The 12,475-nt window shown below is 38.3% G+C and overlaps 1 protein-coding gene across 2 annotated transcripts in view; it reads left to right on the top strand.

Annotated features, from left to right (window-relative positions):
* Positions 1–12,475, top strand: part of LOC309401721 (putative acyl-CoA dehydrogenase 6) — a 66,052-nt gene that overhangs the window by 24,287 nt on the left and 29,290 nt on the right. For both annotated transcript variants that reach the window (XR_014176790.1, XM_081970896.1), the window contains exon 3: positions 7,964–8,093. Coding sequence is in view for 1 of the 2 variants with exons in the window: in XM_081970896.1 (XP_081827022.1) it covers positions 7,964–8,093 (130 nt within the window). In the remaining variant the exon portion in view is untranslated. The remainder of the gene's footprint in view (positions 1–7,963; positions 8,094–12,475) is intronic.

Below are 12,475 nucleotides of genomic sequence, written 5' to 3'. Positions count from 1 at the left end.
CTGGTTAATGGGGCATTTAAATGGGTTTACCTCATTTTACAACACTTTTGCCATAGTTGTTAAGTGAATCACTGCAGTTGTTAAGTGACTCATGTGTTTGTTAAGCAAATCTGCCCCCCCCCATTGACTCTGCTTGTTGGAAGCCAGCTGGAAATGTTACAAATGGTGATTGTATGACCTTGGGTTAATGCAGATGACTATGGGGATGCTGCAGTGGTCCTAAGTGTGAACACTTGTCATAAGACACCTCCCTCCCAGAGATGTTGTCCTTTTGAACAGTCACTAAACAAGCTGCTATAATTTTTGAACTTTGGTTGTCTACTCTAGCCCCATTCAATAATGACCAGTTCTGTGATGAATAACATATACTTGTGGTTACTTAATAAGGTAACGGTACAGAACTAATCTTGGGATTCATGTTTTTCTTTCCAAATGTAGAATTAGGTATATACATCCTTTTAATTTAGGGAAACAGAATATAAATCTTCCGAATGGTTGTTAGATCAAAGATAATTTTTAATTAAAACACGCTGTAGAGAAGGACATAAAAATTTCCATGAACCACTACCGTGTTTCCCCGAAAATAAGACAGGGTCTTATTTTCTTTTGACCCACAAAATAAGCACTTGGAAATAAGCACTTTATTTTCAGGGAGGTCTTATTATTTTTGGGGTGCAGGAGGTGGTGAGCATGGTCACCTCATGGCTGTTGCTGTGTTGCAATATTTTTGGGGAGGGCTTATTTTTTTGGGAGGGCTTATTTTAGCATGTACGCTCAAAAGCCCAATTGGGCTTATTATCCTTATTATCTTATTTTTGGTGAAACAGAGTATCTTCGCATAAAGGCAGTTTTGTAAAATGCTTTTCTGCACCATGAGTGCAGTGCATTGTTTGGGTTGAATCAGTCTTCATTAATTGCTCATTATTTACCTCTTTTGCTTTTATTATTCAGAGACAGATACATGGTAACAAATATATGAAACATCTTGTACAGGCAGTCCTCAACCTACAACAGTTCATTTAGTGACTGTTCAAAGTTACACCGGCATTGAAAAAAGGGACTTATGACCCTTTTTCTAAGTTACAACCTTTGCAGCATTTCCATGATTATGTAATCAAAATTAAGATGCTTGGCAACTGGTTCATATTTATGATTGTTGCTGTGTCCCAAGGTCATGTGATCACTATTTGTGACCTTCTGACAATCAAAGTCAATGGGGAAGCCAGAATCACTTAACAACAGTTACTAATTTGAACTGCAGTGATTCATTTAGAAACTGAGGCAAGAAAATGGGGCAAAACTCACTTAGCAATCATCTCACTTAGCAACAGAAATTTTGGGCTCAGTTATGGTTGTAAATTGAGATCAATTTATATTGTTGAATTTTTTTTGAATGAGTTTCATTCTTTGAAATTCCTTTGTACAAGGGTATTAAGGCCTGCAGGCCGGATTTGTCCCACGGGGTGCTTAAATCTGGCCCGCGGTACCTGATTGGAAATAGCAAAGGACTGGTCCACAGTGCCCCTGGCAGCCAAAATGAGGCATGGAGGTGGGCTGCGCATGGCAAAGAGGCCAGCAAAGTCTCCCTTCTGTGCCCCATTTTTGTGTGTAAAGTGCTTCAGGAGGCAATCCAGGCCAAAAAGGAGCCATACAGAAGCTGCACATGCCCCCCCCACATGCCCTGTTTTGGCCGGCAGGGTGCCGCAGGAAGCCATCCATCCCATCTTCTCCTCCCCCCATCTGGCCAGTAGACAACAACTATAATGCTGATCCAGCCATCCCAACAAATCCAGTTTGACACCCCTGCCTTTGTGGAAATACCCAGTTTAATATGTACTCAGTGTAGTTAATGTTAAATTTGGTTTATCATCATTTTAGGATTTAGCATTTTACTTAAAAATCCATTATCTTTCTCTCACATTCTCACTTCTTCAAAACCTGTTGTATTATTTCTTGTTAAGAAAAGAAAAGTGGGAAAGATAGTACTTTCAAAGAAATTTGAAAATTCCCAGATGCCCAGGAGTTTAATTCTCAGTTCAAAATCTTTTCCTTTTTATTTTTTTAATGGTACTTAGAATATATTTTACTGGTAAGAATTAAAAATAAACTTTAGAATGCTGACGCACTATGAACCAAATAACTTGGAATACACACTTTTAAAATATTTTTTCCTGAATTTGTCAGAAATGATATATAAAGGGTTGGGTTGAGTTGGGTTTGATGTGGTGTGGTTTTACCCAAATATTGACTCAAACTATGTAATACTGAAATACAAGCTTTAGTTCATTTCCTGGATTCAGTAGTGTGTTTGGATATTGTTTTGTTTTACGGCCAGAGTTTTATTATTCTGTGCAAATTGGCAGAACAAGTTTTTACTAAGGAAAAGTCAAGTGAAGCAATTTACAGATATCGTCTATTGCCTATAGCCAAGTTTTTTTCTGGTTTCAGTACCAGAAGTCAATAAGAAGTCATAAGTTAATTTTAGAACCATGGTTCACAAATTTGACTACACAGGCAGTCTTCACAAGGCACAGAATTTCAATTGTAGGCAACACTGAGGATAAAGTGTAGGCATATGATGTATCTGCAGAATTTAATGTGTTCTTTAGGAATTTTTCATTTGTTCAGCTGGACAAGTCCTGATCTGGCCCAGCTGTTGAATTCAGGTGTTTATTATGGTTTTGTTCTGTAGTCTTATTTATTTAACCTCTTGGAAGAAGAAAATTACATTCTGCTGTATCATTTATTTTATTATTTTTTTTCCTTATCTCGTTCTCTCTTTGTTTCTTCTTCTTCTTCTGAACTGCTATTTTTATTCTGCCTCTTCAAGGGTTTTTTTTTTTTGTAAAATGTTGTACAAGTTTTCAATATTTTTATTTATTCATGAGAGTGTAATTGTGTGTGGACTTGATATATGATAGACAGTTTTCAGGGAAGCACTTGTGCATGGAAAGCAGCTTGAGAGTCAACTGTAATCCATTAGAAATGGGTCTTTCCAAAGGAGCATTATTAACTTGTCAATCAAGATAACTGTTTTAAACACTTTATATTTTTTTAAATATGATTTCCCAATTTTCCACCAATTTAAAAAGTTTGAAAGTTCACCCCTCCACACACACTTAAAATTTTCACAGGTATTTAAAAGTGCTTTGGACATTCACTAACCAACCAATCAACCAACAAATAAATGTAAGTTTGTGTTTCTGAGCAAAAATACGGAAGGACCTGGAATATTTGAACAATTACTGTTCAAAGTTCAATTGTTATAAGAGGGGAGGGGAATATATAAAATAATTAATGTTTTTCTAAGGCAACATACATTACTGTAAAATGCATGGTGCTGTTAGGCCAGTCTTTCATACTTTAATTTTATATGCTACCTTTTTGCTATGTGCTTTATACAAGTACCTAGTACAATCCTTCTTTTCAATTTATGTTCAAAAGTATTTTTAATAAAATTTATTGCTTTTCTAATTTAAGTTTTAATATACCCAGTACCTGGAATATCTTCTAATATTAAGTTAAGTATATTTAATATAAATTAGTATTTCAAAAGACTTTAGTAAATTTCTAAAAGTATAATGTTGATACATCTTTTCATAGAATTCATGTGTCTTAAAATGATTCTGCACATACCATATCGTCTCCTTCAGTATAATTCTGCAGTATAAAACCTTTCTATATTCTAGGTAGCCTGAAACAAAAGTTTGAATTAAATAATGCTTGTCAACAACTTTTTCATTATGTGCATTTGCTTTACCACATAACCACAATATTCATTAGATATTTCATTCAACAATGAAGAAGCTTCTTAAAGTTGTGAAAGCTACATTTGTCTTTTCAGCCAGATTCTGTCCACCCCTTCATTTGAGTCAAACAGATGCTCAAAAAAGTTTTCCTTCAGCTTTGAGAAAAGGTGAAAATTGCATTGTGCCCAGTTTTTATTATATGGCAGATGGAATAAGATGATGAGATCCGACTTTGTAATTGCCATTTGGGTAGCCTGAAAAGTGTGAGACCAGGTTTTAGCACATTACAACAAATTTTCCTTTCTTGTGCTTCCTTTCGTATACGTATTAATTGTTCCAAAGTTTTGAATATTTTAATTTAGCACTTTTAGTTGATATCAGTACCAGATTCAGGGAAATCCACATGAATAGCAACTTCTGATTTCAAAAACTGGAACTTCCTTTGAGTGATCTGATTGTCCTTAATTTATCATCCTTACCATAAGCAATCTGCATTCAGGGTGAATGTGAGGAATTTTAGTTGGTGGAACTCTTTTGACAAGCAAAAATTCAGCCACTATACGTTGCTTAAAGTGCTGGATGCACTCTGTTCCATGCATGAATAAGCAATACAATCTTTTCTCCAAGTAACTTCCTACTAGCTGAAATGAAAGAACAGATGTTCAAGAACATGTCATAGTTTATAACATATCAGAATTGCAATCTGTTGATGATATGAGATTGAAAATATTATTTAATATTTAGTCCACAAATGGACACACACACACAAATACATATGCACAAACACATACTTAAAATTTTATATATATTTAAAATAGGTATGTATAAGCTTAGTTATATGAGCATTCATTAAGATATTCCTTGACTTACAACCAGTCACTTAGCCTCTTTGAAGTACCCCTGAGGTACTTATGACCCCGTTCTGACAGATGCCCTTCCCAACAATCACATAACTGCATTTTGGACCCTTGGCAATCAGCCCAGATTTATGGCTGTTTTCAGCATCCTGTTGTCACTATGATGTTTTTGCCAAAACCTGGCATTTATATTTGGTTTTCAGCAAAAATGCTCCAGAGAGAACTTACTGTTAGTGACCGTAGGATTTACTTAGCACTGCACTCAATAATCACAGCTTTCTTTTTAACAACCACTGCAAAAAAAATTAAGTCAAGTCATGTGATGAACTGCTTTGTGACTGTCAAATCATGAGTGATTATGGTCATGAGTTCAAGTCTACCTGTTCATATAAAGGGGGGGAAGAGGGGGGGAAGGGAGAGCAGGAGGGAGAAATTATTGTTCTTAAACTTTGATATTTCTGTTATTTTAATTCTTTTATTGCACAGCTCTTTTGAAAATGTAACATATAACGAAAAGTGGATTATAGATTCTTTTGCAATAAACATGTTTCAGTGAACTTCTTACATTCGGGCTTGCCTTTTCTCTTTCTTTAAATTTTACATTTATCTCTAAACTTTTTAATAAAAACTCAGGGAGATTTGTTTGACTCAGCATCCTCTGTTCCAAACAAAACGAAGTCAGCATATACACATTGTTCTTTTTTTCCTTTAAAAAAACAGCCGTTTTCCCCCCTTATTGCCAGGAATTTTGTGTAACCTAGGCAAGCCAAGTGAAAGACAGATGAACTCTGTAGTTTCCTTCAGATCTTGTCTTTCTAAGTATATGTTTGCTTTTCTGGGACTATGATGTCAAGAAATGAGTTTATCAAGCACTCTTAAAAATAATATTTTTTAATGATCAAGAAGACAATGGCAAAACTATAGTGGAGTTTAGAAGAAACACATTTAGTTAGAGGAAGGAACAAAAGTATTAGACTGCCCTTCCTAACTTCCTCCTTCCATAAATTAAAGAGTGAACCCAATGTTATTTCTTCCTATTAGTTTGGTACATTGAATTCATTCCTGCTAGAATCCATTTACTAAATTAAAGATATTTATTTTGCAATTTTTTTATTTTTATTCTGTTTTGTAAGATTATTTATTTTGTCCATTTTTGTCCACCTCTACACACACATAGAGAGAGAGAAAGAGAGAGAGAGTTTCCACTTTGTTTTGTATGTGCTGTGTGTGTGCGTGCGCACGCACGTGTGTGTGTGTGGTCTCATATCTGTCCTGCAGTAGGCAATAAAATTTGGTTTATCTAAAGTTATGCAAACAAAGTTAATTAGTTTATAAGCAAGGACATGAGGGCTTCCTTTGTGATAGCTTCAGTTTGTAATTTATGTTTTCTTAATTTCTTTTATTCATCAGTATTTCAAGGGTGCTTGATTCCTCAGCAGTTACAAATAAATATGCAAGGAAGCAATATGTATAAAAAGAAGAATACAGCTGACCAGAATCTAGAACAAAACAAAACTAACTAAAAGGGCTACATGGTTACCTAAACAGCCAGGTTTTGATAATTTTCCGAATGTTGTAAGAAGCTGCATGAATCTCCAGGGAGATAGATATCTTTTCAGAGAGTAGGAGCTGCAACTCAGTAAGCACATCTACTGAGTCATTCACTGTATCATTGTTTTAAAGCAGAGATGAATGATGGGCCCTTTATGACTTGTGGACTTCAACTCCCAGAATTGAGTGGCTCAGGAAGGGCCATTGTTCCCCGCCCTGGTTTGAAGGATCCAGAAGGCTCAGAAGGATCCTAGATATAGTCTAATACCCCTAGCCACAGGTAGCAATAGCAATAGCTCTTAGACTTATATACCGCTTCATAGTGCTTCACAGCCCTTTCTAAGTGTTTTACAGCCTCCAACAATCTGGGTGCTCATTTTACTTACTCCAGAAGGATGGAAGGCTTAGTCAACCTTGAGCCTGTGAGAATCGAAGTAGCCTCCAGTATTGCATTCTAACCACTAAGCCATCACTTGTATTTTTGTCTGTGTCACACAGGGAAGCTTCAGTTGGATACTATCATTCTTTGATACAATTCTAAAAGAGCAACTAACACTTTCCCCCTCCCCCCTTCCCATTCTTGTGATATGGTCACCTTTGAGGAATTGTTAACCGTTTTGCTGCTTTGATCCTACGTTGATTTTTGTCATTGTGAAGTTAGCATTCAAGTTTTCTTATTTTTGCCCTCACGGTCATTTTTTGTGATAGAAATTCCTGTATGCTGCCCTTTTTTGCCTAACTCTAATCTAAATGCTTTTAACTGCAGTTATCTCAAAAATTGCTTTGAAGTTCTCCGTAGGAAAAATCTGCCATTGCAACCTTCAATTCAATTCAGAATAGAGCTGGAAGCTATAATACCAATGATACATGGGCCATTCCAATTATTCATTCCTTCATTTATTAAGCAAGCATAATAAATCATTTGCTGGAAGTTATTGATTCTCCACATTTAGTGGTAGACACAATGTCCTGTTTTCAGTCTTCAAGCATAAATTTGATTCATTTATTCATATATATACCGTCTGCCATATCAATGACTTCTTTTTGGAGTAGTGTAGATTTACTCTCCTACAGTATGTGGTAAAAAACTTCTGTTTTCATTAACCTAGGGCAGAAATTTAGGTAACGGAACAACCTGAAAAAAAATAACGTATGCTGTATATATAATGGATTAGAATAATATGCTCTTGAGGTTTTTTTTGTTAATAAAGTTGTTAACTACTGTAAAATGATTGCAGCCAGAGAGATTCTGCAACTCATGTTATTGCTCTGGGACTGTCAATCAAGCTCCTTAAGCAGTTAGAATGATAGCCTCATAGTCCAGTCAAAGCTAACCTCTCTGCGTCCTCCAAGGACAGGAATTATAGTGAGGTAGTTGCCTTAGACAATAGGGTGTAGGAAGTAGCAGCAGCATACCTAGCTATTCTCTTGTGCCTCCTAAATTTTCTCCTTAAATATTCTTTAAACGCTATCCAGCATCTCCCAAACTAATTTATTAGAAGAATCAGAGGATTTCGTCCTCTCATCAGTGTTAAGGTAAGAATACTATCCAGGTCACCTTTAGGCATTGGTCTGAGTAAAAAACATGATTGACTTCAAGTGGTGTCCTTAGTTGGCAAAATGTCTTCAGCATGCCTTGATCTTTCTCCGAAAGACCTATTGTGCTACCATTTTAATTCCATAGGTGATAGCAGTAATTCATCACAGTAATTCATTAAAATGGACTTGAGCAGAGAAGTTGAATGTGTTTCTAGAATTCATAACTTTAAATCAGTTTGTAGTGATAATGTTTTTTTTTATTTTCAGAATATGGCGGCCTAAATTTGGATTTCTCCTATGTTACAGCAATGGTAGAAGAACTTGGAGTGATTCGCTGTGGGGGTATTCCCATGGCTATTGCGGTACAAAGCAGTATGGCTACACCAGCTCTTACAAGGTAAATTTGGATGGAAAATGGAAAACATTTTTTTCCATTGAGCCACAGAAATAGAGACCATTCAGGACATCAAGCCCAATTTCCCACTTAGTTTGTGAGGGTGTTTTTAGGTAATACTGGAATTTGGACTCTATTCTAATTCTACTATTTTGGAAAAGACAACAGAAGTAAAACAGTTTAAAATCTAGCTCTGTGCAACAGATATTTAAAAAAAAAGTCTACAGAGAAATTTCGTTATCCCACATTTGATCTCAGGATTGAAGTGTAACAAAGTTCTAATTTTGGAGGTGTGCTTCTACGGGTGTTTATTATTTACTTACTTGCATATTTATTTACTTGTTTATTTATGTTGCAATAAACTGCTGTAGTATCAATTGAGGAAAAGTAGTGTCCTATCCTAGGCCAAGCACACAGAGAGAGATGGTTGCAAACTTTACCGATAAATTGTGTGACACACATGAATAAGTGGCAAAGAAATCGGACTGCAGACAAATCACCTAAAGTTCATCAAGCTGTTTTTAAAGAAGATCTCCTATCCACAACAGTAGGCACAAGAACGATCAAGCAAACTTTAAAGTCACAAACATTATAGATTTGTCAGCTAGTCTAGGTCCAGCAGCAAAGAGACAAGGTTTCAGTTTGGAAATCAAGGCCTACAGTATCTGAATAAATAAACAGTTGTTGACAGTGGGGGGTCTTGAGCACTCTGCTCCTGGTTATATAGATAGAACCATCCTTTGTGCTGCTCATTTGGAAGGGCAAGACTCCTTTCTTGTGAAGACTTTTGCAGAGCATCTCTCCCCCCCCCCTGCTGTCTTCGCATCATGGAGAGCCCTGCACTAGAGTGGTGACAGCTTAGACCTTATCTTCAGAGACCTGTAGTGTGGCAGCTATGACTGCTGGTTATTGTCCAGCTCCTTCTCCTCACCCCGCAGGCCTTCAGGCAGCAGTTCTGTCTCACCAGAGTCTTCAAACAGCCAGCCCACAATCATAGAGCATAGTCCCAGAGCTGCCGCTGCCGGAAGACTCAGCAGCAGATCTCCAGAGTTTGGAAGCCAGTTATGCTCGGAGCACGGGGGTGGTGGCAGTGCAGCGTCGGGGCCCTGGTCCTGCAGGGAGAGCTGGGCCAGGGCATGGTGAGGCTTGGAGGCACGTGAGCTGGGGGCGGAACAGGCGCTCCCGCAACCTCCCTTTCCAGCTGGGCAGAGCGCCACACAGATTAGCGCCTTTGAGATATTACTGGGTTGGTGAGTGGCATCCTGCCCAGCTGGAAAGGGGGGTTGCCAGGCGGCTGCTCGTGAGAGCAGCCACCCAGCAAGCCCCCACTCCAGCTGGGCACAGCACCACTCACCAACCTAGCGGTATCCTGAAAGTGGCAAACAATGTGAGCACCTTTGTCCCGGCTCCTGCGGTATGGCGCCTTTGGGATATCACTAGGTTGGTGAGTGGCACTCTGCCTGGCTGGAGGGGGGGTTTGTCCTGGGGGTTTATTAGTAGGGGAGGGCGTATATTTTTGCCCACAGGAAAAATATGGCACAGCCTTATTATCAGGACATGTCGTAGTTTCGGGGAAACACGGTACTTTTCTACCTTGGCTGACATTGCCTCATTGCAGAGGTTAATGAGCTTCTAACAGATTTGAAACTTTCTTGGTAAAAGTGAAGCTTTATAAGCCAATGCATTTCTGGGCTGTTCTAAATTTAGCTTCTCTGCTCTATAATATTTTTGCATGGAAGTGTAGCTATGGGCCATTTTTTTCTGCTTTCTGTTTAATACTTGTATATATGGTTTTATCTTTTGTTTGAGTTTGGCTTAAGATGGGTGGTCATAATTTTAAATTCTGTGGGTGTGGGTGTTGGTGTGGTGTTCGTGTGGGTGTGTTTCCTAGAATGTGTTTAACCCAGAGCTATATTGTGAAAGTTGTTTTGTCTTCTTCACTTCCATTCTGATTTGAATGAATATTATCATGTATGAGTTTATCTGGAGGACTGAGGACAGTTTTTTTGTGCCTTTGCTTACTATAAAGACTTTTTGAATAAATCTTTGAACTAAAATTTTCCCCACCTCTTTCAATTATCTGGCCTGGCTCAACCGTAAATTTTTTCTTATTCCTCCTGACAGTCCTTTTAAATTTTTAAATTGTGTTATTATTAATGGGGTTTTTTAATGGTGATTTTTAATTGTCCAAATGTGATGTAATTTGTTACCTCCTCCGTGCATGTATGTCTTTGTATATGTGTGTATTTGGATGTTTATGTGTTTGCACATATGTTTTATGTTGTTATATGTCTTATTGTACGCCGCCCCGAGTCCTGTGTGGAAAGGGAGCGGCTAATAAATTCAAATTTATTATTATTATTATTATTATTATTATTATTATTATTATTATTATTATTATTATTATTATTATTTTATTAAATATGCATAATGTAGTTCTGTATTTAATTGCTTCTGACAGATCCCTAAGCAATCTGTAGTATTGTGCAGATTAAAATTATAGCTTTATATAATACAACTGTAGCAAGTGATTCAGAGAACAATCTTATTATGTTTAATTTTTCTCTGCAATTTAACATGAATCAGTAAATAACCATCAGTCTGGTTGCAATCTGTCATTCAGCAGCCATTCAGTTACAACAGTACTGAATAAGAGGAACTTACAACCAGTCTGTATTGCTTACAGATGTTGCAGTCATGTCCCCACAGTCATGTGATACAGATCCAGGTGTTTGGGTGCCTGACTCGTAATTACATCATAGCCACAGTCATGTGATCACCATTGGGACCTTTCCTGCCAGATTCCCATAAACAAAGGCAGTGTGGAAACTAGAAAGAAAAGTCATTACGGTTATGGAAAATCATTACAATTACAGGAACTGGGCATGGCTAGTCTGGTGAAGAGAAGGACCAGGGGAGACATGATAGCAGTCTTCCAATATTTGAGGGGCTGCCCCAAAGAGGAGGGGGTCAAGCTATTTTCCAAAGCACCCGAAGGCCTGACAAGGAATAATGGATGGAAACTGAACAAGGAGAGATTCAACCTAGAATTAAGCAGAAATTTACTGACAGTGAGAACAATCAACCAATGGAACAGCTTGCCTTCAAAGGTTGTGGGAGTTTCATCACTGGAAGCTTACAAGAAGAGACTAGACTGCCATCTATCATAAATGGTTTAGAGTCTCTTGCTTGCGCAGGGGGTTGGACTAGATCCGGGATGGTGAACCTTTGGCACGCGTGCCACAGGTGGCACGCAGAGCCATTTGTCACTTCTGGTTTGCTTGTAGGGTCAGTTTAAGCCCTCTGGAGGCTTCAAGGACTTCAGGAGGCTTCTCTGAAGGCTCCAGAGGACTAAAAACGACTCTGGAGCCTTCAGGGAAGCTCCCGAAGGTCCCTGAAGCCTCTGGAAGGCCTCTGGGAAGGGGGCGGGGGAGGCTGTTTTCACCCTCCCCAGGCTCCTATAAAGCCTCTGGAGCCTGGGGAGGGCGAAAAAACCATGCAAAAAATGGGGGGAGGGCATATGTCATGTGCACATGCACACTGGGGGGTTGTGCATTGCATTATGGGTGCGGCACGCATGCGCACAACCTCCCTGCGCTCCCCCCACTTATGGCACGTGAGCCAAAAAGAGTTCACCATCGCTGGACTAGATGATCTAAAATGTCCCTTCCAACTCTTATTCTGTTATTCATGTTGCTGTTAATATGGCTCTGGACTACATCCTACAAATCTTGAATCTCCAAAGACCTATGTAAGAGTCCTCTTTGTAGACTTTAGTTCAGCATTCAATATCATCATACGGGACATTCTTCTAACTAAACTAAATCAGCTAGCGGTACCTGAACACACTTGTAAGTCATGGATCACAAGCTTCCTAACAGACAGGAAGCAGCAGGTGAAGCTAGGTAAAATCACATCAGATGCCCATAGAATTAGCACAGGACACACACAAACCCCATGCTTTGTGCTCTCTCCACTTCTCTTCTCTCTATATACCAATGATTGCATCTCAAATGATCCATTTGGTAAACTACTGAAGTTTGCAAATGATACAACAGTGATTGGTGTCATTTGAGATAACGATGAAATCGCATACAGACGGGAGGTTGAACAATGAGTCTTGTGGTGCGACCGGAACAATCTGGAACTGAACACACTCAAAACCATAAAAATGGTGGTAGACTTTAGGAGAAACCCTACCATACTACCACCTCTTACAATACTAGACAACACAGTATCAACAGTAGAGACCTTCAAATTTATAGGTTCTATCACATCTCAAGACCTAAAATGGACACCTAACATCAAAAAAGTAATTAAAAAAGCACAATAAAGAATGTTCTTTCTGTGTTTAACTCAAGAAGCTCAAACTGCCCAAGGAGCTG

Source organism: Natrix helvetica, assembly GCF_964273705.1.
Source record: "Natrix helvetica genome assembly, chromosome: Z".
NCBI lineage: Eukaryota > Metazoa > Chordata > Lepidosauria > Squamata > Natricidae > Natrix > Natrix helvetica.
The sequence above is the reverse complement of the archived record's forward strand: the minus strand, read 5'-3'. Positions and strand labels throughout refer to the sequence as shown.